At 39.0% G+C, this 27,450-nt stretch overlaps 2 protein-coding genes across 5 annotated transcripts in view; both read left to right on the top strand.

Moving 5' to 3' along the window:
• On the top strand, positions 1-25,532 carry pik3r6 (phosphoinositide-3-kinase regulatory subunit 6). Of its 4 annotated transcripts, none has more exons than XM_079628913.1 (20): positions 1-188; positions 2,898-3,002; positions 3,536-3,625; positions 4,359-4,450; positions 5,283-5,351; positions 5,964-6,096; positions 6,301-6,370; positions 7,388-7,571; positions 8,905-9,049; positions 9,297-9,383; positions 10,487-10,949; positions 18,966-19,065; positions 19,222-19,344; positions 20,153-20,260; positions 20,521-20,623; positions 20,761-20,828; positions 21,049-21,139; positions 21,254-21,306; positions 23,623-23,729; positions 24,270-25,532. In XM_079628913.1, the coding sequence occupies exons 2-20, from the start codon at positions 2,954-2,956 to the stop codon at positions 24,424-24,426; spliced, it is 2,292 nt and encodes a 763-aa protein (XP_079485039.1). In that variant the 5' UTR covers positions 1-188; positions 2,898-2,953; the 3' UTR covers positions 24,427-25,532. The 4 variants fall into 4 exon arrangements, with proteins under 4 accessions (XP_079485039.1, XP_079485038.1, XP_079485037.1 ...); XM_079628912.1 differs by lacking the exon at positions 1-188 and adding an exon at positions 1,802-1,943 and having other exon boundaries at positions 2,901-3,002; XM_079628911.1 differs by lacking the exon at positions 1-188 and adding an exon at positions 1,802-1,943.
• Positions 25,503-27,450, top strand: part of pik3r6a (phosphoinositide-3-kinase, regulatory subunit 6a) — a 13,688-nt gene continuing 11,740 nt past the window's right edge. Inside the window, exon 1 of the mRNA XM_079628915.1 lies at positions 25,503-25,966. Within this exon, the coding sequence (XP_079485041.1) occupies positions 25,888-25,966 (79 nt within the window). The 5' untranslated portion in view covers positions 25,503-25,887. The remainder of the gene's footprint in view (positions 25,967-27,450) is intronic.

Genomic DNA, 27,450 nt, shown 5'->3' with positions numbered 1-27,450 from the left:
CCCAGATGAGGCCCACTCTTTGAACAGGACTGTCTGCATGCCTCAGCTTAAAAATTGAAACGCTGCTACAGGCACTTGCTAATAAAGATGCTATTCAGACGCAGGGCTGTGAGTACCGTCAGATTTCATCTCCTGAGACACTGGAAAGTCTGCAGCACCGACGCTTGAATGAGTGGGCAGTGATACAGGTAGGCTACTCCACGCACAACATTCACTTGAACCGTCTTGCATGAACCTGTTATCCATTCTTTCTCCATCTCACTAACATAGCATAGGCCTACACGGCACACACACGAATTAAGTTTCCTCCCACATTTTTCGGATATCTTCATTTTTGTCTTGTAGCAATCAATCGTCATCTTGTTTTTTCGAGTTGTTTTTTCAAATGTTTTTGCATGTTGTTTATTAGGCCTACTGTTTGTCTGAATGCATTTACTGTATGCTTTTTCTTTGCTGTATTTGAATCATTTTGGCTGTTTGTTTGTTTTTGTCTGGCCATTGTCATGACACAAATTTTTGGCTAAAATTTTACAATAAGGTTCATTAGTTAGTTAATGTATTATAGCATGAACTAACAACGAGCAATACAGTATTTATTCATTTTTGTTAATCTTATTTAATAAAAAATACAGCTATTCGTTGTCTGTTCATGTAAAAAAAATACTATGGAAGTCAATGGGTAGTAGGCTACAGTCTACTGTTTGGTGACCGACATTCTTCAAAATATCTTTCTTTGTGTTCAGCAGAAATAAATTAATACAGGGTTGAAACAACTTGACGGTGAGTAAATGATGACAGAATTTTAATTTTAAAGTAAACTATCCCTTTAACTAATGTTAACAAATACAACCTTTGATTTTAATAACGTATTAAATGTTGAAATTAATATGAACTTATTGTTCATTCTTAGTTCATGTTAACTAATGTAGGCCTAGTTAGTTAATGTTAACTAACAAACCTTATTGTAAATGTTACCATTGTTGTCAGTAGGCTATAATTTAGCCACAAATACATTAACATTTAAATTCATGTATACAATGACTTAAACACAGCTTTTAAGAATGTTTTTGTAACGAGCCTTATTATAAGTCAGTATGCTACTGGCCTTTTATTTGTCATTGACCCTCATCTCCACACCTTAAGATTATATGTTTAAAGAGAGTTCTTATCTTAAGTAAGACTGAACCTAAAGTGAAAAAGTACAAGTAAAAGTGTAACTTTTTTTCCCTCCTGTCTGGTACTAAAAATATCTCAGGCGTGAGTGCCGTCCGCCCCCACATTTATGGGGGATGTGTGTCCAGGATGTGTGTCAGGTCCTGTCATGTACTATCTCTCCGAGAGTGAGGGCCAAGTGCGCGACAGGAAGCGTGTGGTTTAGTGAGCTGCTTTCTGTGCTGATACAGCGCTCTTGACCCTGTTTCTCTTCACTTGTTCAATGCCTTTATGTGCAGGATCAGGGGCTTAATCTTTGCACGCTTGCCATTCTGCAGCACAAGGCTTATGCAGACCGCATGTATGCATCACGTTGTTTGGCTGGATATACTAAGTTCACCCTGAACTTATCCAAAATCAGGTTCAAGGTGTTGTTTAAGTATATAATTTGCTTAATTTATCATTCATATTACAGAAAACTTTCCCTTCAGTTTGTCCACACACCCACCCTGCACGCTTCTTTCACACATTTCTCCCCCTAATCTTCCTTCTAATCTTTCCTCTGCATTGCCTCTGTCAAACTCTCTCTCTTTCTCTCTCTTTCTTGTCCCTCCCTCGCGTTCACTCAGCTTTGAGTCACAGTTGCATTTGTCCTCAGTAACAGCCGCAGCAGTTAGAGGAAGTGTTACATAGAGTGCTGCTCTCATTCTGACTATCTGGCCAGAACAAGTTTTTTTTTTTATACATGTGCCATACGATGTAGTCCATTAATGTACTTACAAGCACGAAAGGTAAGTCAGTAAACTTTCTTTCTCTTGAACTTCAACATTGTATTTTGTCAACAAACAGACAGTTGCAGCTTACTGGAGGTAGCCTGTGAAATGTGACTCTGAGATCAGCACTGAGAAACCAAGCTATCGGAAAGTTGCGTAATTACGTGCTGTGTCGGTCACTGAAAAAGGCCCCTTTGTTTAGTCAGTTATTTATTTTTCTGTTCTGTTTCTGTTCAGTTCTGACTTTCTGGACATCGTAGTAGGTTCATTGCTTTTTCATTTCCTCACTTTTTTTCTTGGAAGTAGATACTGTTGTGACTTAAAAGTGTCTCAGAAGTGGAGCAGTTAGTTGCATTCCGTTGCTGGTCAGTTGTAAACCGTATCTGAGAGGGTGAAATGAAGAGGAAGTTTTATTGTGTAATCAGTAGTGGGTAAAAATGCACCTGAGGCTGTTAGGCATGGTTGTGTCCTGTGTGTGAGTGTGTGTTTTCTTTTTGGTAAACAGCTTTAACTATCAATTACAGTAAAGAGGTCACTGTTAACACATAATCATGCCCAAAATAACTTGATGTTACCTACTGTGTTTATAAGCTGAAAAATATGCAATTAAAGTGAGAAAACTTTTAGCATCATGAAGTGGTAAATAGAAGAGTCACATTGATATGAACAGCACGTTAAAGGGTTATTTAAGGAAATTATTTATTCATGCTCATGTCATTCCAAACCAGTACACTGTACATTTATTTTGCCTGTGGAACACAAAAAATATATATTTGTTGGAAAATGTCGTACAATGAAAGTCAGTCAGGTCCAATGTTGCTTGGACCCTAGCGTGAAATAGAACAACATGAGAGTGAGTAAATGATGATCTTTGAATGCTTTAGTACATTTTCAATGTATAGTGTTCTTATTTTCTCTTGATTTTATGCAATAATTAATGTTCCATATAATTTGTGCTTGTCTTTGTGTCAGCAGTCACAGTGGTGATTATTTCCTTTTACCTCATTATGTAAGGACCAAGCTACATTATGGCATCTTGGAGAAATTCTAGCAGTATTAATATTATGGACTCGGCAGGTGAGACTCACACCTTTTGTAAAACTCTTAAATAAGATGGGTCGTTTTTGAGAAATAATATTTGATTATCCGTTTGTATCCATTTTAAATGTACACTACTATTCAAAAGTTTGGGTCTTTTAAGATTTTTAAATATTTTTTTTAAAGAAGTATCTCATGCTCACCAAGGCTGCATTTATTTGTTAAAAAATACAGTAAAAACAAGTCATATTGTGAAATATGATTGCAGTTTAAAATGACTGTTTTAATATATTTAAAAAAGTAATTAATTCCTGTGATAACTCAATCCATTACTCAATTCTTCAGTCACATGATCCTTCAGAAGACTAAAATGTTAATTCGATGCTCAATTAACATTTCTTATTGTTATTATCACAGTTGATCTATAAACAGTTTGATCAATTTAATGCATCCTTGCTGAATAAAAGTTGTAATTTATTTTAAAAAAATAAACTTTTGAACAGTAGTGTATCTCACACACATGTGATTTGATCAGCATTCAAATGCTATGTTGTTGGCTTCTCTTTAAAAAGCTGAATATGCTGCAATCGAATCCGAAGTCTACCGTAGCCTGCTAACCATTATGAGAGAAATGGACAATGAGCAACCAGCTGTCAACAAAGGTAGGATTTAACAGATCACACTCACTAAATGAACACACTAAACCTGACCCAGTAGATGGCCAGTAGCTTCAGTGGAAAAAAAACGATAACCGCCATGGCCAGTGTGTTTGTGTTTCTAAACCACTGCTTTAACACATCTCTGGGTTTAACACACATACATTATGTTCAGCCAATCAAAGTCTGTTAAGGTTATAGCCCTCTAAGCAATATGTTTGTTGGTTTTTTGTTTGTTTGTATCTATGCATTCTGCCTAACATCTGATCCTGCATTAAAGCTGAATGCTTTTTATAGTCACTTTTTTGGTGGGCGGTAAATAATGGCGCAAATACCATTAAATTGACGAGCGCAAACCTTAGTAAATCGTGTTGCATGATTCATTTAAATACTCTCCTCCCATCTGAAAGGGAAACTCCTACAAATGCATATGCAATAAGGTCAGCCGCAAAAATAACTCTGTCCACTCCTTTTCAGCGCAAATTTTTTTACTGCGTCTTTAGTAAATCCTGACAGTAGTTTTTAATGCCAACTGAGGGTTTGAGCATTTAAGAATCAAAATCTACAATCTAATCAGTAGTGTAATCTCTTTATGTTAGCATATATACATTTCATGTCAACAACAAGTCGCACTATTTTTGAAACATTGATGTGCCAGAGTGACAATATCAATACACAAAATCTGACAAATACATATTCTAGCTTGGTCTGAATTGTTCGTTTTTCGTTCTTTCTGCAGGAATGCTGAGATGGACATTACACAAGAAAGTGCAAGCCAGTTCTGTCAGGAGTCTGGCTCTGGTGAGGGTGGCCATCAAGGAACTAGAAAGAGTGAGTCACCAGTTTCTATGCATAATGCTTGTTAAAATTCTTCAGTGTAATTCCCACTTTAGTGAGTGACACAACAGTTTAAGCATGTTTAGTGAGTATAACATAAATGCTATTACTTTAAGAAATGACCATATGTGACCCTGGACCACGAAACCAGTCATAAGTCGCACGGGTATATTTGTGGCAATAGCCAACAAAACATTGTATGGGTCAAACTTATCGATTTTTCTTTTATGCCAAAAATCATTAGGATATTAAGTAAAGATCATGATCTATGAATATATTTTGTAAATTTCCTACCTTAAATATATATAAAAAATTATTTTTGTGAGTGGATGCCGCAAAATCACGAACATAAATGGACAACTTTAAAGGCGATTTTCTCAATATTTAGATTTTTTTGCACCCTCAGATTCCAGATTTTCAAATAGTTGTATCTCTCGGCCAAATGTTTTCCTATCCTAACAAACAATACATCAATTGAAAGCTTTTTTATTCACCTTTCAGATGATGTATAAATCCCAATGTAAATAAATTTACCCATAAGACCCATTTTGTGGTCCAGGCGGTCACATATAGTGTTTATTATGAGAACATTGGTTACTTGAAAATACCTGCCTGAAACCCCTGATCATCTGTTGCTGCTGAAAAAAAGAAAGAAAAGTTGATTCATTATAATAACAGTTAACTATTATTAGTTAATTGTCTCATAATTAATGATGATTAACGTCATTTAAACCCACAAAGGACTGCTGTGAGGATTCATAGAATGTTGTGAATGACCGGATGAATAGATGGTAAACATGATTTTCTGAAACCTTTTTGTACATAGGCTGAAAGAATTGACTGCAAGAAACATCTCATTCCTCTGCTTAATACACTCATCTATGCTGTGATGCAGGTAAGAAAAATTGGCTATACTTTTAAACCTTTTACGTTCCTTTATTTTTCTTTTAAACAAGTGATTCTCAACTGGATTTGCTCCATAATATGATCCAGATTTTACATCAAGTGGTGATCCAACACAGTCAAATTGTTTATCGCACACAATTTTATGTCATTAAAATTAAATAAAATTTAAATGTGTTGTTATTACCATAAACTGAATCTAAACTGAAAAAAAACTTTACTTGACACACAATGAATAGGATATTTTAATTGTATTAGTGCTTACCATATTATAACACTAAAATAGTTTGATTGGAGGCACAGTTTTTGACGTCTACAACAATATATATATGTGTTATTTATAAAATGCAAGCCATCGTAAAACTGTGGATGATTATATGGTTGATTACATTTTATACTTGCATTAAGCAAACATTGGAACAGATTAACGTGTTAAGAAGCATTGTTATTGATGATGGCACACATGATTGTTCAGATGTGATTTTCATATGTATAAAAGTCTCAAACTCTGTACCAAAAATCACACATTCTCATGTCTAAATTGGTCAGTTCAACGAAGCTGCTTAACTAACACCCTGCGTGACACCCACGTGTTTCTTTGCAGACAGTACACATTCCTGATGACCTCTATAAAAGAGTTTATGACTTGTGCAAGAGGTTGTTGACTCTGCCTCAGCCGTACTGTACTGTGGGCTTCAGTTATGCTGGGCAAATTAAAGCAGAACGATTAGCTCCAGGTTAGTCACCTTTTTAAATCTTCAGACAAAATTATGACAAACATTCTCATCTCTCTTGATTTTGGTGTTGATTTTGGCTTGCAGACAAAAAAACAAACTTATCAGTCAAACTTATCAGTCAATCAAGTTGTAAACAAAAAAAGATGATCCCTTCGAGTCTGAAGTACTTTCTTGCTTGAGTTTGTCTTGTTTCTTTTCTCATAGGCCTTTTGTATCAGAAAAGGATACTTGCAGAACAAAATCTAAAAAATGAACACTATCCTCAGCAGGAGAGGTATCTATATTCTTATACCTTAGCAAAACTTATATTTGTAAACAGTTGTTATGTGTATTCAATGCCTTTCCTTTTGCATGAGGGCTATATCATCGTCATCATCCTCACACAACTGCTAATATAGTTCATTAACCTATAGTGACCCTAAAAACTAATACACACTTATTTAAACCATATTTTAAAAAGAGTGTGTTTTATAACTGGCAAACATTTGCACAAACATACAAATTGTTTAACAAAAAGAAGTTTCTACAATGAGAAGAAATGTAGGGCGTGACTTGTTTTTGTCCATCGGAGTTGGTTGAATCATTGTCGCGTAGTTGCTGCAAACGTTTCATGTTACAAAAATGTGATTTTCTTTCTTATCTTTTTACAGCAACATTCTTTAAACAAATACAAACTGTTCATTTTCATTTCATGTTTTCTTCAACATTAATGCAACATGAGCTATAGTACAAGCTAATATGAAATGATAATACTTGTATAGGATTTGTTAATATTGGGTAATGTTCATTTCTATATACGTATACATTTCAAGTTAACTGAGTGGAGTTTCTGTGCTTACTAATTGTTGACACTTGAACTACCAGATTTTTTAGTTATTTGAAAGGCTTTCTAAATGTTTTAAAGCTAGAAAGGAACAACAAGGAAACAACTGTTGTCAGGGCTGTTTATAAAAAAGATAATACTCATTTGATTGGTTATTAAAATAAAGGTGTGCCCTTTTCTAAAGAACCCCACATAACATAGAAGGGGAAACTAGAAGATGAATTATTTGTAAAGTCCGCATTTTTTAATGTTGTGCATCCAGATATTTCAAAGCCTGTTAACCCAGTTACTGATTGTTTTGCAATGGTAATAAATTGCTTCCATTCTACAGGGTTGATGTCAGCAGGAAGCTTTATCAAATTAACCTTACGTCCGCCCAGACAGAAGTGAATCAGAATGTTGTTGTTTTTTTCACTGTGTGACTAATTGTATGTGTGTGACGTTTGATTGGCTGTATTCTGTGTTCAGGGTGTTTGTGTTTGCGGATCCTGCAGTGTTTTCCGAGTCTCTCAGCGCTGTTCTGAAGGCTGACATTGAGGCTCAAGGAATGGTCCGGACACCGTTGAGCATGATGCGCTGTGTAGTGCAGCACAGTATTCAGGCGATACTGGGAGAGGATTGTCACGGACCCTCTCTCAATGATGCACTGCAGGTTGGTCATGTTATTTAGAAAAGCTGAAGTTTTGGACTAGCATAGTCAAGTTTTTTTTGCAAGTCTCTGATTGATCTTGCTGTTCAGACTTGTTTCACGTCATTCAAATCCTGCATGAATTTCTTTCAAGAAGATGTTTTGACGAATGCTTCAACTTTTTTTTTTGTCCATACAATAAAAGTCAGTGGTGTACAAAAGAACACTGGACCCCCTGACATTCATTTGGCCCCCCAAAAAAGTGTTTAACAGAAGGAAGGTTTTAGGGGGAAACACAACAAACCGAAAATGTATATGGTTACAAATAACATCTATTTAAATATTTTTATTTGTCTATTCAGCAAAGAATCCTGGAAAAAAAGTATCCCTTTTTCCACAAAAAAATATTAAGCACCACTCTGCAAAACTGATTCTTCAGCATCAAGATCATCATATTAGAATGATTTCTAAAGAATCATTTGACACTTAATCAATTGTGCTGAAAATTCAGCTTTGCATCACATGAATAAATTACATTTTAAAATATGTTAAAATAGAAAACAGTTATTTTCTGTTGTAAACAAATTCACAGTATTGTTGTTTTTACTGTATTTTTGATCAAATAAATGTAGCCTTGCTGAGCATAGGACACCATACAACATTTATCAAATCAGACCGACCACAAACTTTTAAATGCTAGTGTACTGTTAAGTATTTGGTGTATGTCTGTACATAGAAGTAAATGTGTAAATCTGCTATGATGTATTCTTTATAACTCAAAATATAACTTTTTCCCAGCTCTATTATCTAACATTGATGTTTAATATATCTCTGTAAATTTCGATATTTATTGTATTGATATAGATATAGAAATAGAACTGAAACCTCCGCAGTCTGAAAGTTTTAATCTTTTAATGTCTTGAAATTCACAATTTCAGATGTTACATTTTTGTTGTGTTCACTTTTACCTAGTCAAATGTTTGTGAACCACAAACACTGACCCTTTACTGAAAAGTTTCTTTGAAGAGAAAGCATGAATTTTTTCTAAATGACTGAGAAATTGCCTGTACCTTATTATCTTCTGTATAACAGTCGAAAAACTCCATAATTTTAGTTGTTAGACTATACAATGATAGAGACACAGGGCGAGCATTTATTGCAGGTCAGCATCTCTCTGTCTCCACATGTCAGCTGCCTGCAGTTTGTTTTCAGAAAACTCAAAGCAACAGGACAGGACATCCACGGGACATCCCATGTGTCTGTCTGAATTACGGCTATATGTTGTGTGTGCATCTGCACGTGTGATTTCATGCCTATGTGTTTGTGTGTCTGATTATCTGTGTCTCTGCTTTGGCAGGACTTGGACCAGGACGTGGAGTCATACTTCAATGAAGTGCTTGCAACAGTAGATCAGAGCACTGATGTGAACAGAGGTGAAAAGGGTCAGATCAGACAGAAACTACAAGAGTTATACTCACAGATCCTCTGTGACACCAACAAAGGTGCACTACAAAAAACTATCATACTCTCTTTCTATATTCTTATATATACTCTGTCTCACAAACACAAATAAAAACACTTGACAGACTCCATCTGTACCAAAATAGCTTTTTCTAAAATATCTTCTCTAAAAAAAGATCTAGACCTAGATATTGTGTTGTTATTTTTTTCTTTTTGATATCAGAGGTGTTTGCCGGATCAGGAAGCAGGATTTGTTTGTGGTATTATTGTGACGGTTTTGGGTTTCAGGTCTATTGTCCCATGGCTCCTTGTGCGATGTTCCACTTCCCAATCCGGAGATTAGTTTCCATCTGTGGTGGGAGGAGGAGGAGCTCTGTGAGTGGGATTCATTTACTAAAATATTTTGGAAGTGGCTATTTGCACTAATACTGTTAGTTACAAGACAATATTGCAAGTGTAATGTGTACACTTTTCATTGCACTAAGCATTTGCCTCCATTTGCACAGTGTATAAAATAGTATGTAATAACAACATATTCAGTGCATATTTATCAAAATCATAAAATAATGCTGCCTTATCTGGACTTTACTTGCCCACCCCTACACCTACCCCTAACTATATTGAACCTTCTGATCAGTAAAGGCATCTCAAAAGTCCAGGAAGGGACCCACGTTTTCGAGCATTGTAACACAATGAGCTGCACACATTGCAGTCGATGTGCCGGCCTGTCCGATCGATGCAAGGATATCACATCCAATTTCAATTATAGGCCTATTAAATGCCCATTAAACACTTTATTCCTGCTATTAAATACCCATTATTGCTTTATTTACACTTGTATTATTTAAAATGAACACCTTTCCGAGCTGGTATGCAATGGGAAAAGAGATAAAAATGGGATCAGAAACAGACAGATTCAAACTTGGATCAGTCATGTAAAAATTTAAATTGAGTGTCCACCACTGACCCCACTACTGATTTGGTTTATTTTGTTAATGTGAATGTAAGTTAGTGTAAATTGTCTTTGCTACACAAGATGGGCACTTAGTGTAAATAAATAATCTAAAATAATATTTTCTCCATTAATACAAGTATGTTGTGTTGTGTTGTTATGTGTTATGATAATTTTTAACAGAAGATACAACTTTAGTTTCTTAGAATCTAAGATACTTGAATTTCTTAGATTGCAGATTTTAGTATCTTGGCAGATCTGAGCATAGTTTATGACATTATTGAAATCTCTTATGATAATCTAGAAGGATAAATGTGAGTTATTACACAGTAGTTTGGTTGTTTTTTCAGGAAGCCTAAAAAGAATAAAACAGTCTGCATTAGAAAACAGCAACAAACACAATTTTTCAGGGTTAGGTCACATAAAATAGATCCTAGCACACGTAACCTCATCCAAACCCACGAGAATTACTGAGATGAGGCTGTTCACTAAAATACAACATATCCTTTCATCGTGTCTGTCACAGGGAGAGAACTGGCCAAATTCATCCGTTCCGGATCCTACTGTGAAAGCCTCTCTCTCAACCCAGATGAGTTCTTTATGTCGGACCTCCACACAGAGCTCAACTCAGAGATGCCACGGCACTCTGTCATGTCGACGGACAGCGGTATAGAGCGTGACATGCAGGGACCCGAGGCCTCTGACATGGAATTTGCTGGAGGAAGAAGCTTAAAGTCTGAAAACACCAGTGGGCGCCTCTCACGGCGCGGAGGAATCAAGGTGAAGCCGTCGGTCACTGACAGCATGGCTCTGATGCAGGACGCACTGGAGGAGACGGGCACAGCTGGCACCAGTGGCACTCTGCAGAGGAGAGCAGGAAACAGTGGGACCACCTTGCCCAAAGAAGAACGGGTCTTCACTGCTAAAATAGTGGTGATGGGAGATGACCGGGCTGTAGGAAGGCTAGCCAGAGCGTACTACTGGTTTAGGTAGGAGACAATATGTCATCTGTGATATTTGTTATTATTTGGGTCAAAGACATATGAGAGTGTCTATGATAAAGAAAATAAAAATCGGTAAAACTTTAGAATACTGTTCCGTCATTAACGAATAACTACACATGGAACAAATGAGTAGCACAATATTAACACTAGTATTTAGAATTGACTAACAAGAAACTCTGATTAACCAATTAGTAATTAATAATGCTTTGTCGAATGTGGTAGTTCTCTATTAGCTAACCAATAGCTAGTATTTTTTCATACCTCCATGTCTACTGAGAACGTCTCTGGTTACGTATGTAACCTTAGTTCCCTGAGAGGGAACGAAACGCTGCGTTTACGCAATGGGAACACTTCCAAGTGTCTCGTCATGAAGCACATGTATAATCAATCCAATGAATGAGCGGGACGTCAGGTGACGTCATAGACCAGGAAACTATAAATCACCCCTGAACGCAGAGCGTGACAGCTTCTGAAAAACCTGAAGCAAGTCGATCAGGGCATGCAGGAAGTATGGCAGGCGAACGCAGCGTTTCGTTCCCTCTCAGGGAACTAAGGTTACATACGTAACCAGAGACGTTCCCTATCAAGGGAACTCCCGCTGCGTTTACGCAATGGGAACCCCATACCCACTACGCCATAATTACAAGTGCCCGTTCTGTGTGAGTCCTGCGCACACTAAGAAGCGAGCAACCTCGCCCCCGGAGTGGAGAGGTCTAAATCATAAAATTTGACAAATGTATGCGGTGAGGACCAGCCTGCCGCATTACAAACGTCATGAAGGGAAACTCCCGAAATCAAAGCCGTAGAGGCAGCCATACTCCTTGTAGAATGAGCACGGACAGCCAAAGGTGAAGGCTGTCCGACCGCTTGATAAGCAAGTGAGATAGCCTCGACTACCCACTTGCTCATAACCTGTTTCGATGCAGGGCAACCCTTCTTGGTTGAACCGAAGCAGACAAATAACTGCTCTGATCTACGCCACAGGGCAGCTCTGTGAACGTAGGCATCCAAAGCCCGAACTGGACACAACAGATTTAGTCTTTCCTGATCTGGGGTATTAAAAGGTGGAGGACAGAAGGCCTGCAGCACAATTGGGCCTGCAACATTAGTCAGTATTTTAGGAATGTAACCCGGCCTAGGGTGAAGAAATGCCTTAACCATACCAGGTGCAAATTCTAGGCATGTTGGAGCAACCGACAGGGCCTGCAAATCTCCAATTCTCTTAATTGAAGAAATGGTAAGTAGGAATAAAGTTTTTAGTGTAAGGAACTTTTCTGAAACCTCTTCATTAGGCTCGAAGGGAGCCAGGGCCAGACCCTCAAGTACAATGGCCAAATCCCAAGCCGGCGCTCTAGAGTGCAGTGCAGGTCTCAGCCTCAATGTGCCACGGAGAAGACGATTAACCAAAGGATCTCTCCCCAGAGAAGTAGCCCCCAGAGGGGTGAGATATGCCGATATAGCTGCTAAATACACCTTTAAGGTGGAAGGAGATAATCCAGCAGAGAAACGGTCTTGAAGGAAATCGAGAACTGTACCAACCGGGCAGTTAACAGGATCCAAATTACGTTCTCCACACCAGGTTAGGGGTGTGCGATATTACGATTTTTGATCGTGGACGATTAAAATGTCTCCACGATCTGCTTTTGAAGAAATATCGTAGGATCGTCCATTTTATCAGTTTGCATTTCTGGCGCCTCCATCTCAACATACTGTACAGCGCGACGTATATCCACATGAAATGCAGAGGAACGGGACACTGTAGTTCATAAAAATTAATCATTTGCATGTGCTTTAAAGCCTTGCCGGTTAAACATGTTATTCGCTGCTGATGCGCTGTTCTAACGGGCGCTTTTCTGAGCGCAAACACCCGACGTGCGCATGCATGTCTAACAGCGCCCGTTACTGAACTAAGTTATCTTTCGAGTCTTATTGCGCTAATACTGTCAAATACACACAAGGTTTACATAAACAAAGTTGGTTATGTCTAAAGTGAAAGAACAATAGAAAAAATGAAGAAAAAATCTGCTTGTCAAATGCGTGTAGACTCGTTGCGCGCAGATCTTAAAGTGACAGTAGCCCTAATAGTAAACATGCTGCCGCTTGTCCTTAAAGGGACAGTTACCCAAAAATAAAAATTGTGTCATTATTTACTCACTCTCTAATGTTGTTCCAAACCTGTATTAATTTGTTTCTTGTGCTGAACACAAAAGAAGATATTTTGAGGAGTGTGGCTAACCGGGCGGTTGCTGGTCCCCATTGACTTCCATAGTAGGAAAAAACTATTATGGAAGTCACTGGGGTACATCAACTGTTTGTTTACCCACATTCCTCCAAATAACTTTTATTTTCAACAGAAGAGGGAGACTTATTCGGGTTTAAAGCGGCTTGAGGGAATTTAAATTTTTGGGAGAACTATCCCAAAACAACAAAATACAAAGAGCATCTCACTCACTCTTGACTGAGAACTTTAATAGTCGCTTTAATAAGAATCAATGTAAAATTTATACAGTGAAGTCGATGTTGTGTTTTATTTTCATATTTGTTCGTTTAATTACTTTCTTCAATGCTGTTAAATACACCTGTAGCTGAACTGTTAAAGCACTGTTTATTTAATTTGTATATTAAGTTGTGTATGTGTATCTTTGTTCTTAATTTTTAAAATACAAATGCAATGACAAATATGTTTTATCTTCGCCACTTTGGCCTAAATGTCTGCCATTCTTTTTTATTTTATATTTTGTTACCTAAGGCTTTGTTTTTAAAATAGGGACATTAGTTTGGCTGTGATGCTCAGTCACTTGCAAAATAGTAAAACCAACATGAAAAGGAATCGTGATAAAATCGTGAATCGTGATTTTCCTGAAAAAAATCGTGATATGATATTTTTGCCATATCGCCCACCCCTACACCAGGTAGAGAATAATTTCCATTTCAAAGCATAAAGTTTTCTCGTGGAGGGAGCTCTGGATTGCAGGATGGTCTCCACGACCTCAGTCGAGAGACCGGATTCTATGAGCTGGGCCCCCTCAGAGGCCAAGCCCACAGTCTCCACAACTCTGGGTGAGGGTGAAATATTGTGCCCCTTGCTTGGGACAGCAGGTCCCTCCTGACAGGAATCTCCAACGGAGAGCCGTCCAGAAGAGACACTAGATCCGAGAACCAAACTCGGGCCGGCCAATACGGGGCTACTAACAATAGATGAGCCCCTTCCCGGCGAACCCTCTCCAGAACTCCCGGGAGCATTGATACCGGGGGGAAGGCGTACAGGTGTGACCTCGGCCACACCTGTACCATGGCATCCAGTCCGAGAGGAGCTGGATGAGTGAGGGAGAACCACAGCGGACAATGGGTTGTATCGTACGATGCAAAAAGATCGATCTCTGCTCGACCAAAGTTCTCCCATAGGAGCTCCACCACTTCGGGGTGAAGTCTCCACTCCCCGGGCCTCAGCCCCTGCCTCGACAGGATATCTGCACCCACATTCAGATGCCCTGGAATATAAACTGCCCTGAGAGACAGCAATTTCCCCTGGGCCCATAGGAGGATCTGATGAGCCAGTTTGCACAGTATACGAGACCTCAGACCCCCCTGATGGTTGATGTAAGAAACCACCGACATGTTGTCTGACCGGACAAGCACATGGTGGCCTCTCAGGTCCGGCAGGAAGTATTTGAGAGCATGAAATACCGCCATCGTTTCTAGCCGATTTATGTGCCAAGAGAGCTGATGGTCCTGCCAAAGACCGGTCACCGAGCGGCCACTCATGACCGCCCCCCATCCTGTGAGGGATGCATCCGTCGATAGCGTTAAGCGTCGACAAGAAGCCCCCAACACTGGGCCCTGGGCGAGGAACCAAGGCTTCTTCCACATGACCAAGGCACGTAGGCAGCGCCGCGTGACCTTGATCATGCGGAAAGGATTTCCCCTCGGAGAAAACCCCTTGGTCCTGAGCCACCACTGCAGGGGTCTCATGTACAGAAGGCCAAAAGTTATCACGTTGGACGCAGCTGCCATGAGACCCAACAATCTCTGAAACTGTTTCACAGTGTGTGACTGGCCTAGTTTTACTCTTTTTACTGCTGTGAGAATCGCAGAGATACGTGCTGGAGACAATCGTGCTTGCATGGTTGTCGAATCCCACACCACCCCTAGATAAGTGGTCCTCTGAGCTGGGAGGAGCACACTTTTCTTGGCGTTTAACCGTAACCCCAACAAATTTATATGAGACAGAACGACATCTCGATGCCGAACTGCCAACTGCTCGGATTGAGCTAGAATCAACCAGTCGTCGATGTAATTTAATACGCGAATGCCCTGGAGTCTCAGAGGAGCCAGAGCTGCATCCACGCATTTTGTAAATGTGCGGGGTGATAATCCTAGGCCGAACGGAAGAACCCGATATTGGTATGCTTCGCCCCCGAAAGCAAACCTCAGGAACTTCCTGTGATGAGGATGGATAGACACATGGAAGTACGCGTCCTTCAAGTCTATTGTGACAAACCAGTCCTCGGACTGAATCTGTGACACAATCTGTTTTAGCGTAAGCATTTTGAACTTGAGTTTCTGAACTCTGCTGTTTAAATGACGCAGGTCTAGAATCGGACGCAACCCTCCATCCTTCTTCGGAACGATGAAGTAACGGCTGTAAAACCCTGACTCTCTGCTGGTAGGAGAAACCTTCTCTATAGCTCCCTTTTGAAGAAGCGTCAGTACTTCCTGCTCCATGACCAGAGCCTGCTCTGGGTCCACTACTGTGGAGAGGACCCCTAGAAATCTGGGTGGACGAAAACCGAACTGAATTCTGTAACCCTTTTCTACTATACGCAGGACCCACTGAGAAATATTTGGCAGAAGTTTCCACGCTGCCAGAAATTCCGCTAAGGGAACCAGTCTCTCGAGACTGGCCTCTGGATTTGGTTGAACAGTCACTTCGGCGCCCTGAAACGGCGAACCGGCAGGGAACAACCGAACTGACTGCTCCACGACCCTCCTCGGAGGATCGTATGGGGACGCTGACACCACGGTGCCCTGTAACGGCGAACCGGCAGGGAACAACCGTTGTGGCAGCGCTGCGACTTTCCTCAGAAATTCGTCCCCCAGAGGGCGCCGAGGAGGAACGATTTCTCGAAACCGTCCCTCCCCAGAGGGGACCACCCTCAGAAGTTTGACACCATAGGCGTCAGGACTTCTTCTTCTTGTTTCTTCTTGAAACCTATCAACGACACAATTTATAGCATCGCCGAACAGACTTGTAGGAGAAAGCGGGGCGTCCAGAAGAACAGATCTATCTTTATCTTTGATTTCAGAAAGATTTAACCATAAATGGCGCTCCGTGGCCACCAGGGCTGCCATAGACCGGCCCACTGATTTGGCCGTCTCCTTGGTGGCACGGAGAGATAAATCTGTCGCGCGACGCAATTCTCGAATTGCGTCAGCACTAACTTCCTCACTTTGATCGATATCCCTCAGCAGGTCGGCTTGATAAGCTTGCAAAATAGACATTGTATGCAAGCACGCTGCTGCCTGACCTGCTGCCGAAAACGCTTTACCCACAAACAATGATGTAGCTTTTAATGGTTTAGTGGGTAATGTCGGGGCTTTCAGTGATGACGCTGACTCGGGAGAGAGATAGCTCGCAAGCGTCTCTTCAGCCTGAGGCATTGTCACATAACCAAAATCTTTAATACCTTTAACATTACTATAAATAGATGTTTGGGGATTAAAAACTCTGAAAGATACCGGTTTATTCCACGATTTCGACACCTCAGTGTGGAGATCGGGAAAAAACGGGAGTTCCCAACGGGGAGGCTGTGATCTAGATGGAAAATAGTGATCATCTAGTAAACTCTTTTTAGAATCACATTCAAAATCATCGGCTGGCCAGTCAATATTTAATTTAGCTACAGCGCGAGATAAAACCTCCATAAGCTCCTCATCACCAGAGGTATGAGCTGGCGAAAACTCATAATCCCCTGTATCAACACTGACAGCGTCCAATTCCTCGGAACTGGATAGCTGCGGCATTGGTGCCTCAACCCGGGGAGAAGAAACCGCAGGGCGGGCTTCCCCCTGGGCAGAGACACTGGATCCAGCTGGTAAAGGCTGAGATAGGGCGGTGCCCGTCTCAAACCCCGCTGCTAGATCCATCTGCGAACCCCAAGATACGTTTCGCCGCTGTGCCTTGCCTGGCGCTGCGCTTGCTCGCCATAATATATATATATTGAGTGTGTTTGTAACAGACAACAATAAATCAGACAAAGGACAAATACAGAGAGCACTTCGCTGAAGAAACAGAAGCTGTCACGCTCTGCGTTCAGGGGTGATTTATAGTTTCCTGGTCTATGACGTCACCTGACGTCCCGCTCATTCATTGGATTGATTATACATGTGCTTCATGACGAGACACTTGGAAGTGTTCCCATTGCGTAAACGCAGCGGGAGTTCCCTTGATAGGGAACTACTATAGCAGGTTCATAATTAACATGAATAATGCATAATTTATAATTAATTCTAAAGTGAAGATCATGGTGACCCACTAGTAATGACTCAAGTATTACCTTCAGAAGGAATTACTAATTATTTGGATTGTAAGTTTTTGTAAGGTTTTGGATAGTAATTCCTTCTGAGGTATTAAGTAACACTTGAGTCATACTAGTGGGTATGATCTTTACTTTAGAATACTGATCCAGATAATGAGTAGTTACTTTAGAATGATTTGGTAATACTTGAGTCATTACTCTCCAAAACCTTAAAAGCTTACAATGACTACAGTCAATATTAGGAAGTTATCATGTTTTTCACTTTAGAATACTGATCCAAATCATTAGTAATTCACTCTGAAGGATTTAGTCATTCTTGAGTCATTATAGTGGGTTGCCATGATCTTCACGATCATGTTATACATTATGCACATTAACTATGAACCTGTACATATTAGTTAGTCCTCTGGGAGGTATGAAAAAAGTAATCTTTTTATTTATTTATTGTTTTATTATTACACAGACAGTTAAAAAAAACAGAGCAATACAGTCAATGGAACATTATCTGGACTTTTTCAAATCCCCCCATTTAAGACAAAACAGTAGGAAGAAAAAGAAGAAGGAAAAAGGAAAAAAAAACTGGGTGAATTCAGACAAGAACTAGACAAACCACCCCACCCCACACACTTAAACCCCTCAGGTGGATTAACAAGACACTGCAATATCTATAATAATAACAATAATAAAGTATTAGTTTTTGATTAGCTAACAGTGAACTACAACATTTGACTAAGCACTGATACTTACTAATTCATTAATCAGAGTTTCTTGTTCTTAATAATAGTTAGCATGTTAATAGTGCATTACTCATTTGTTCCTGTGTAGTTGTTCATTAATGCAAAACAGTATTCTAAAGTGTTACCGAAATATCTAGTTTAAAACATAAAAAAAACTCATGTGGTGTAGCCATTAAGTCAGTCACACCACTTGTCTCTTTTTTTTCAAATATTAATAATCTGTGTGGTCCTACCTATAATATAATTTCCTGAATGATATGTTCTTCATGTTTCTGAAAGTTGTTTGCACCACACGATTTTGTTGGTTGCACCACATTTTTCCAAATATTCAAATATATTTTTCTCCCAAGAAATAATAATAATAAAAGATTTTGCCAAACTACTTATTAGGGTTTTCTCTTCAGTAATTTTATGCTTTTAATGAGGCTTTTTGACCATAATTATATCAGGACAGTTCTCCCTGCTGTTTTTGATACAATTTGATTGGAAGGGGACAAGCTAATAGTCCTAAAAATGGCTTAAAACAGTAACATCATTCATATACACTGCAGATTAAAGGTGACTTGATTTCAATGGTTGTTATAGAGTAAACAGTGTAAAGACCCTATAAGCAGATCACTTCAGTTATTGTTGCCAAGCCTCTTAATTTTCTGTAATGAGGAAGTTCTCAGTAAGTTTCCTTTTTCTAAAACAGTCTATGACAATTGTTTGCCTTTGCTTCGCAGGAAACGGGAAGCCAGGAGACGGTTTCTTACTACGAAAGTCAACCTACAGATGTACTACATCCCTGTTGCTCGGCAGTCGTCTGCAACCTCCCCTGTGAAGGTACAAAGAATGATACCCTTTCTCTCTTTAAGTTCACGTGTGGCAAGTGTACTGTAATGGATACCTGTGAATAGTTTACTAGTGTAGGAAAAAAAGCTTTAAAAATACCTTCCATTTTAGCAGAACTGGCATGATCTTATAGCACTTTTGTTTTAGGAGACCGTGCCCTCTGTAAGCAGTAACTTTTGTGCTCTGGGCTCTTATCTTGGAATGGTGGATCCGTGGTACGACTGCAATGTCTGTAGTCTTGGACAGATGATTCCTGATCTTGCGAAAACGGTATGTCAAAACTTTTGGATATTAGCCATTCTTGGGTACAAATGATGTGTATATTTAGCAAGTGATGCCAGTCAGAATGGAATGAGGAAGTTTGGAAGTTTCTCTGTCAGGTATTTTTCTTTTCAGTCATTTCCTCGTATAAATGCAAAGCCAGCAACTGTTCATTGTGAAGAACACTTAATTGGCATTTTAGCTTATACGTTTGTTTTAATTTGTTAGGTTGTTTATTGCTTTGTATATAAAGAAATTTGTGATTAATAATTTAATCCGAAATATATTTACATTACAGTGCTCTTGACACATATTTTAACATCCACTTACTTCTAAAAAAAACCCCTACTCATTATGAAAATAATATACTTTAAAAAATACTTGTGCAAAGTGCAAACTGAATGTAATGTTTCCGGGTTCTAAATTGCATCTTAAATTAAATAAAATATATTATAGTTTAAATGTATTTTAAATACATCAACTTTTTTAGACATTGAAGTAGAATGTTTACAGTGGACCATCGAAACAAAGTGTAACCTACTTTTATAGTCTTGGAAATATGGCTGAAGTGCATCTTTTGAAAGTCTACTTTGTTTAAATAAACATTGTCATGAAAGTGGCTTTTCGTTTCATTAATATACAGTATATTATCTACAAGTACAAGTATATTACAAGTGCACATTCCATACAATTTTCCACACTTGTTTTTCACAAGAGTCAATAACATCACTCCCAGTAAATGTTGTCAATGTAACTTTAAATTATAAATAACTTTACATGCAAATTGTTCTGCCATGTTTTATTTTTACTCTTCCAGGCCAACAGTGGCAAACCACACGAATCTGACCTTTTCTTAGCTGACATCATATCGTACTACGTCCGAATGGGCCAGCAGCCAGTGTACTTCAACATTTACTACATCAAGGTGAGAATGAATGACCTTTAGTAATGTTTTATGTAGTCAGCTTTTTTTCAGCTATGATGCAATGAGAATAAGGTGTAATTTAATAGTTCGCAAAATAATAAATAAGCATAAAGGATGTGAAAGCAGTATGAGAGAAGAGAATGCATAAATAGTAATCGATATTGTTACATAATGAGCCACGAGTTGTTGAATGATATATTGAAGACTTTCTGAACTATAACATAACAGTCTTGTTTTTATTTTCCGTTCTACTTGTGCAGATGTACTTTTCCAACAAGTCCAAAGAACCTTTGGAAGAAGTTTTTGTCACAGACCTGGAAGTGGATTTCCCAGACTTCAAAATGGCCCAAGTAGCACAAAAAGGTGTGAGAGAGATTTGTGTTTTTAACTTTTTAACTATATTCAGCAACAAAAGTCAGGATAAGTATAGTCATTGGCACACACACAAAAAAGCCAGTGGTTTATTCGTCCAATATTTAGAGCCCACATTCTTCCCACAGACACTGCCAAACAGAAGAAGATGCCTGCTGAGCTGTGTGGGGCTCTGATCTCCTTTAGCTACTTAAAAGTGAGTGTGACTTATGCTGTCTATGCTTATATGATGAAGTATTTAAACGGTACTTTCATGTAGTCATACACAATGTGACTGTTCTGGATTTTCTTTTCTTTTTTCAGTGAGCCACATTCTATAGTTTCAAAGAAGCATTCTAGATTTTTCTTCTAGAGTTCAAAATGAAATGACCAGCAAATGTTAGTTGACCTCATATGACCCTGCACGTTTCTTCTAGGTGTCTCTAAGCAACAGGGAGGTTGAAAAAGGGTTCTCACTCAGAACCACTGGCGCCCAGATTTCAGCAATACCAGAAAACAAAACTGAAGGTAAAGTGAAATTATTTTAATTAAAAGGTATTTTTGTTAATCAATTTAGATAAACTTAAATTAAAATCCTAAATAAATTTAAATCAACGACTATTTTTTTCTTTCCATTTGTAGATCTCAACTGTCTCACAGTCACTTTCAATGACACAAAGCCAAAGAGTAACACGGTAAGTCTGGCCAAACCTTAGAAACTGTACAAACTGAGAAAACTGTGCATTTTAAAACAGAGCATATAATGGAATATATTGTGCTGGCTGTCAGCTTGGGATATTAGTATGCAGATGCTTGGCTGGTTAGACAAGCGAGTGAACGAGGACGAGGATTGCTCACCTCTGATTTTGACAATATAGACGTGTTGTCAGTTGAGATGGATATATCTAAAAGATCTGTTTCCTGCTTCACGCAGCAAAGCAATGAATACGATGAGCTTTTGGAGCTTATGATTCATGCCACAGCCTGGCTAAGACTGGACTGGTCCGGCTCGAAACACGAGATTGCAGATGGTTGCTTAGATTAACCATAATCTTCCAGACCTGCACACTGAGGTGTCAGATTCGTGGGGACATCCATTACTCTGCTCGCATAGTTAGTTATTTGAATGTGGAGGGGCTGTGTGAGCAGGGTTAAAGGAGGATGCATCCATCCAGGGACATCCTCATAATGCTAAAGGCTCCTGTTTTGCCCTCTAAGTCTAAGCCATCTCAGGCAACATCCAGGCTGGTGGGTAAAGGGGATGCAGCGGCCGCTCAAACCGGTGGAGCTTTGCACACTATGGCAGTACTGCAAGCTTACCAGGTAGATCTGCTGGTACAGTCTCTGCACTGTGTATAGCCACAGATCTAGCTCTTCGTGCCACCAAGCGTGTGGTCCGCTCCATTGGCTGGTCTATGAATGATGGCTATGGTGGCGACGGAAATACATCTATCACTTCATTTGTCAGGCATCAAGGAGAGTGATAAAACGGTCCTCCTTGATGCCACTCTATCGCCCTCTGGACTTTTTGGCACTGCAGTTGAGAGATGGTGGTGGACAGGTTTAGAGAGGCGAGAACGGAGTCCGGCCGTCTTTGGGAAGTATATCCTTCGCCGGGTCAAGTCTCTTCTTAAATCGTCTGCTTCCTCACCAGGAAGAAGTTCCTGAAGAAAGGAGCAGAGGGTGAGTGTGGCTGCCCGAGACTCCCCTCCGAGGAGTAGAGAGTAGAGGTGCTGTAATAGGAAGAAACCGCACACAGATCTGAGGGCTGTGAGTGTGGAGAAAAGGCATTGGGCACTGCCCAAGCTCTCACCGCATTTTATACATTTTCTTGTTTTTCTTCCCTGTCTTCCAGTCTCCACATCCAACACCCCAAACCCCATCAGCCCTTCTTGGGTTGCAGGAGGTTGCTTTCAAACAACAACTTAAGAAGGGAATGGCATCAGGTTGAATCTGCCACTTGTGGCACCTCAATTATGTTTGGATTGGGGTGGCCGAAACTGAGATTAGGTCCACTCCTTACCCTGAAGCTAAGCTAAGTTTGGTTTACTAAAGCCAGATGAGCCCGCTATTTGGCTCCCTGATAAAGTATTCATGAGTCCAGTGGTTTAGTCGCTCCCCTTGTTGGGTCGGTTTATGTAAGGACTCACCTTCAGAAGTAGAGCTGGATAAGATAATTGAGATTGTCTGTCACTTCTCCAGGACTGGATAATAATCAAGGCTCCTTCTCATTGCCCCAGCCTATGGTTAGTCTAGATGTGGGTCATGGACTTAGGCCAAGGCTATGTCGATTTACTAGACTATAGGGATCTAGACTCTCCTGGAGCATGGCTCGGACTAGTTTGAGATCCTCATTACATTTGGTCATAGAAACTTCAGGGCTTTTCCTTACTTTGCTATACTAGATACTGGGAGCCATCAAGGTGTGTAACACTCGCCCTCTGACGCATTATTGGCTCAGGGCTGAGGCCTTCGAGTTAGTGCCTAGACCTAGGTTGCTAGATTGTTTCTAACTACAAGAGGGCAGGCATTGGTCAGCAAAGTGTAGTTGGTGTTGACGTCCCCATGGCGTCAGAATCTGACGCAGCATTGAGTTCCCTCGAAAAGGAATGTCTTAGGGTTACACATGTAACCCCAGTTCCCTGAGAAGAGAACGAGACACTGCATCAGATTCTGAAGCTATGGGGACGTCAATACCAACTATGTTTCCATGCTTTGGGCATGCCTGTGTGTCTTTCTTCAGAAAATACAAATCTGATGTGTTGTCAGGCGCCCTTCTTATACTCTAAGGTGCACCTTGCGACGCCATCACACTGCGTCGGCCAAAGATTGGCTTGATGTTACATGTGCCTCAGACACCAGGTTTCGCGAGGACGCGTAATACATACGCACATACGTAACGCTAAGATGTTTTACACTGTTGGACTGCAACTGTAAAGTGTTTTCTACTGCAGTAAATGCAAATATACCTGATTAAGTTTGGATAATTATGCTGTTATTTTTGTTAAAAGGAGACAAAGATCAGAACATGCAATTTTAAATTGAAGACGCCAGAAAAATCAACTTTCACAGTGCGTTTGGACAGAGACTTTCGAAGGAAATTTATGAACGTTGAGAGGTGAGAAATCAATGCTTTTTCTGTCAATTTTAATCCATCACCTATACTTTTGTTTAAAGTTTTGGTGTCAGTAAGATTTTTTTTATATTTTTGAAAGAAGTCTCTTACGCTACAAGGCTGCATTTATTTGATTGAAAATACAATAAACGAGTATTATTACAATTTAATTACTATTTCTTTTTTCAATTTTTATTTATTTATTATTCCTGTGATGGCAAATCTGAATTTTCCATTACTCTAGTATTCAGTGCCATGATAATTCAGAAATAATTTAAATATGCTGATTTGGTGCTCAAGAAACATCAAACATCAAAGTTGAAAGTTAACTAAATCAAACTAAAGTTTAAAGGAACAACATTTATTTGAAATAGATATTTGTGTGACAACATGGCTTTTTTTACAGTCACTTTTGATCAATTTATTGCATCCTTGCTGAACAAAAGTATATTAAAAGCTCTTACTGACTGGCCATTTTCTGGTCTTAAAGTGATATTGATTTGTTATTGATTTGTTTGTGTTTTATTATATTTTCTAACACAGCATTGAGGTCTCTCCATGTCGAGACCCTGGATATTATATTCAAAAATCCTTAAAGTCAAAGTTCATGACAGAAGACGACGGCGATGCTGGACTGAGCAAATACATGAGCAAAGGATTGCCTTTGCCCATTAACACGTTTGCCGGAATAATCGACTAAATGATCAAAGATCAGGATAGAGAGGTTGCTGCAAACATAAAGGCCAGTTCTGGACTCTTGCAATATGTGTATTGTGTTTTAAACAATGCACTATTCAGTAGTGTCTGTATGTGATCAAATGATCAGCTAAGACACTTCACCAAGCAGGTTTTACTGCATTATGTACTTTGTGAATCACAAGTTGATCAATCCAGGAAGTATTTTAATCTGCGACACAGCTAACTTACTAACACTAAATGTAGTCATGGTATTGAGTTTCTCAAAGACTTAAGAGTTACTTGAACTTGTTTGACCTTGTTCTCTGCATTAACAATGAACCTGTTCCTTAATGTGTAAAAATGAAGTGCATGTGAAAGAGAGAATTCTCCACGCCAAGTTTTGCCAAGTCTTTCATCAGGATTTTCCACATTAAAAATTATGTTTTATTACAATATGATGCAGGAATGATGTGCAGTAGTTAGTCTGCACACCGTATGCCATTTGACCAAGTGTTTCAGAGAAACTGACATTACCTTAAACAACCCCCATGTTTTGCACTTCTTTGATACATATTTGATGACATTTGGTGATGATGTTTGTTTACATTTGGAGTGTTTCATGAGAATGACATGTTTTGCAGCATCAAATATATTATGTTTAAAATTATAAAGCATAGTGGATATACATTTTTATTACTGTCTATGTGACTGATGTGTAGAACAGCACTAGTATTGTTACACAAATGGTTCAATCTTTGAAAGGTTGTGTTGTGCATTAAGCTGGTCATGAGTGAAAATCTTTCTTTCAACAATTATTGGTGCAAATATTTTGATCTGACTTCCTCACTTCATTCTCTGTACAGTATTTTGTTTTTTATCTTTCCAGTCTTCCAGTATCCATTTCTTTTGAAGAACAAACATAATCTCAACAATATAATTAGCCAAACTAATTGAGCTCTATGTCTTTTATTTTTATGGATTTCATTCATGCCAACATTTTGCACAGTTGTTGATTTGACCTCTGGTTTTGTAAATATTGTGATTTGAATTTGCAAATGCATATGTTAAAAATAAATATAGCATTTTCAAATGCAAAACCCTGCAATAAGCATGGATCCAGATTTATTCACACAGTTACAATGTATAAAACTTTTACCACAAATTAAATAGAAAAAAACATATATTTCTAAGAAGAAAAAGAAGCGTTTATCATAATACTGCACAAACCTTGAAGGAATGCTAGCTTGAATTTTGTTATTGTTTTTGTTCTTCCAATGACCACACGATGTCGCCAACGAGTCAGGAACAGCAGTGCAACAGCAGTAATGATGTCCAAGTAATCCTCTGCCGTCGTTATTTTCCTCAGTAACGAGAACCGCTGGTTCCGCTGCATTATTTTAGCGTGCTCTCTTGCTTTGCATATCTCAACTAAGTCAGGATTTGTTTTTTATACTCGTATAAGACAAGGCTTAAGTGACTCGTGATGGATGAAAAGCGCAGAGCATCCTGTCAGTATGGATCCCTGGAATGCACGAAATGGAAAACAGATGTGGACCAAACAGGTATCCCTACACCTGTCACTGTATCAAAACCTGTCAGAACACTTGCATTTTCTTTGGACTTTGTGCAGATTGAATGCCACAGGTGGAACTTCTGCTCATGTAGAGATTGGGTTCAGGTCAAAAGAGATGTTATGGTGAGATCTGAAAATAGCATAGTTTATCCGTTGATAACTTAAATGTTCTACGTTTGTCTTTGGAGGATGTGTCGATTGATATTATCGTATTAATGAGGATTTAGTAACAAAAGATCATTTGAAGTCACAGTCACAAATAGAGATGTATGAAGGGGATTCGGGAAAGAAAGAACGTGTTTTTCCCGGTGCTGCTGTTGAGTTTACAGTGTCTTGGTTTCATTCAATTTGCTTAAATGTGTGTATACCCCTCTGCTCTTCTAGCACAGGGCAGTAAACCTTCTGCTATCTCCCAGAAGCTACTGAACCTTACTAATAGATTTTTGCTAAATAAACTTATGGAGATCATCAGGGTAAAGGGTCCACTCAAATAAGCAATTTCATTTTGTTTTATTTAAACTAATCAATTGTACCTACACTTTAAAATTTTTATTTTTTTTACATTTATACAGAAAAATGCTACAGTAAAAAAACTGTTAATTTGTTACCTTATCATATGTGTATGATGAACTTGTAAATGTTTAGTTATTGTTACCGTAAAAATAGGCTACTGTCAAATATATGCTTTTTTGAAGTAAGAACTGAATGACCACGATTTATGAAGAAAAACAGTAAAAGGACATCTGTGGAAATTTCAGCGTGACACAGATTGTATTTTGTTTCCTTTACATGCTTTCTATTATATCTCAAAATCCAAGTTCTTTTCTGTACTGTACCAAATCCGTTCTACTACTTTCTCACTCAGAGTATAAGCATTTGAATGTTTTTTCCTTATCTATCTTGACATAAAAAGCCTCAATGCTTCAGTGGAGTAGTTAACTTGTGCATGACGGAGCCACTTGCTTCTTGGCTTTTTGAAATTCTCTTTTTGCAAGCATTTGTAATCTAGATAGTAGTGTCTTCTCAGTACCTACCTTAAGATGCCTGTTGATGTTTTGGAAATACATAGGGTCATGTGAGCCAAATAAGAAAGAGGAAAAGGTCATACCATTAATATCAGTGAGTCAGACAAGAAATTTATAACATGTTGTTCTTACTTCTGGCTCGTAGAAAGTACAGGAATACCAAAGAGCTGTTTAATCTGTTTAAAAACAACACACGCACACACACACACACACACACACACACACACACACACACACATTAAAATGTTCATAAATACTGGTATAAATAATACAAGAATAACAGGGCAAACAATACCGATCAGGCATAACATTATGACCACTGACGGGTGAAGTGAATAACACTGATTATCTCTTCAATATGGCATCTGTTAGTGGGTGGGATATATTAGGCAGCAAGTGAACATTTTATCCTCAAAGTTGATGTGTTTGAAGCAGGAAAAATGGGCAA

This window comes from Phoxinus phoxinus (assembly GCF_949152265.1).
Source record: "Phoxinus phoxinus genome assembly, chromosome: 11".
Lineage (NCBI taxonomy): Eukaryota > Metazoa > Chordata > Actinopteri > Cypriniformes > Leuciscidae > Phoxinus > Phoxinus phoxinus.
The sequence above is the reverse complement of the archived record's forward strand: the minus strand, read 5'-3'. Positions and strand labels throughout refer to the sequence as shown.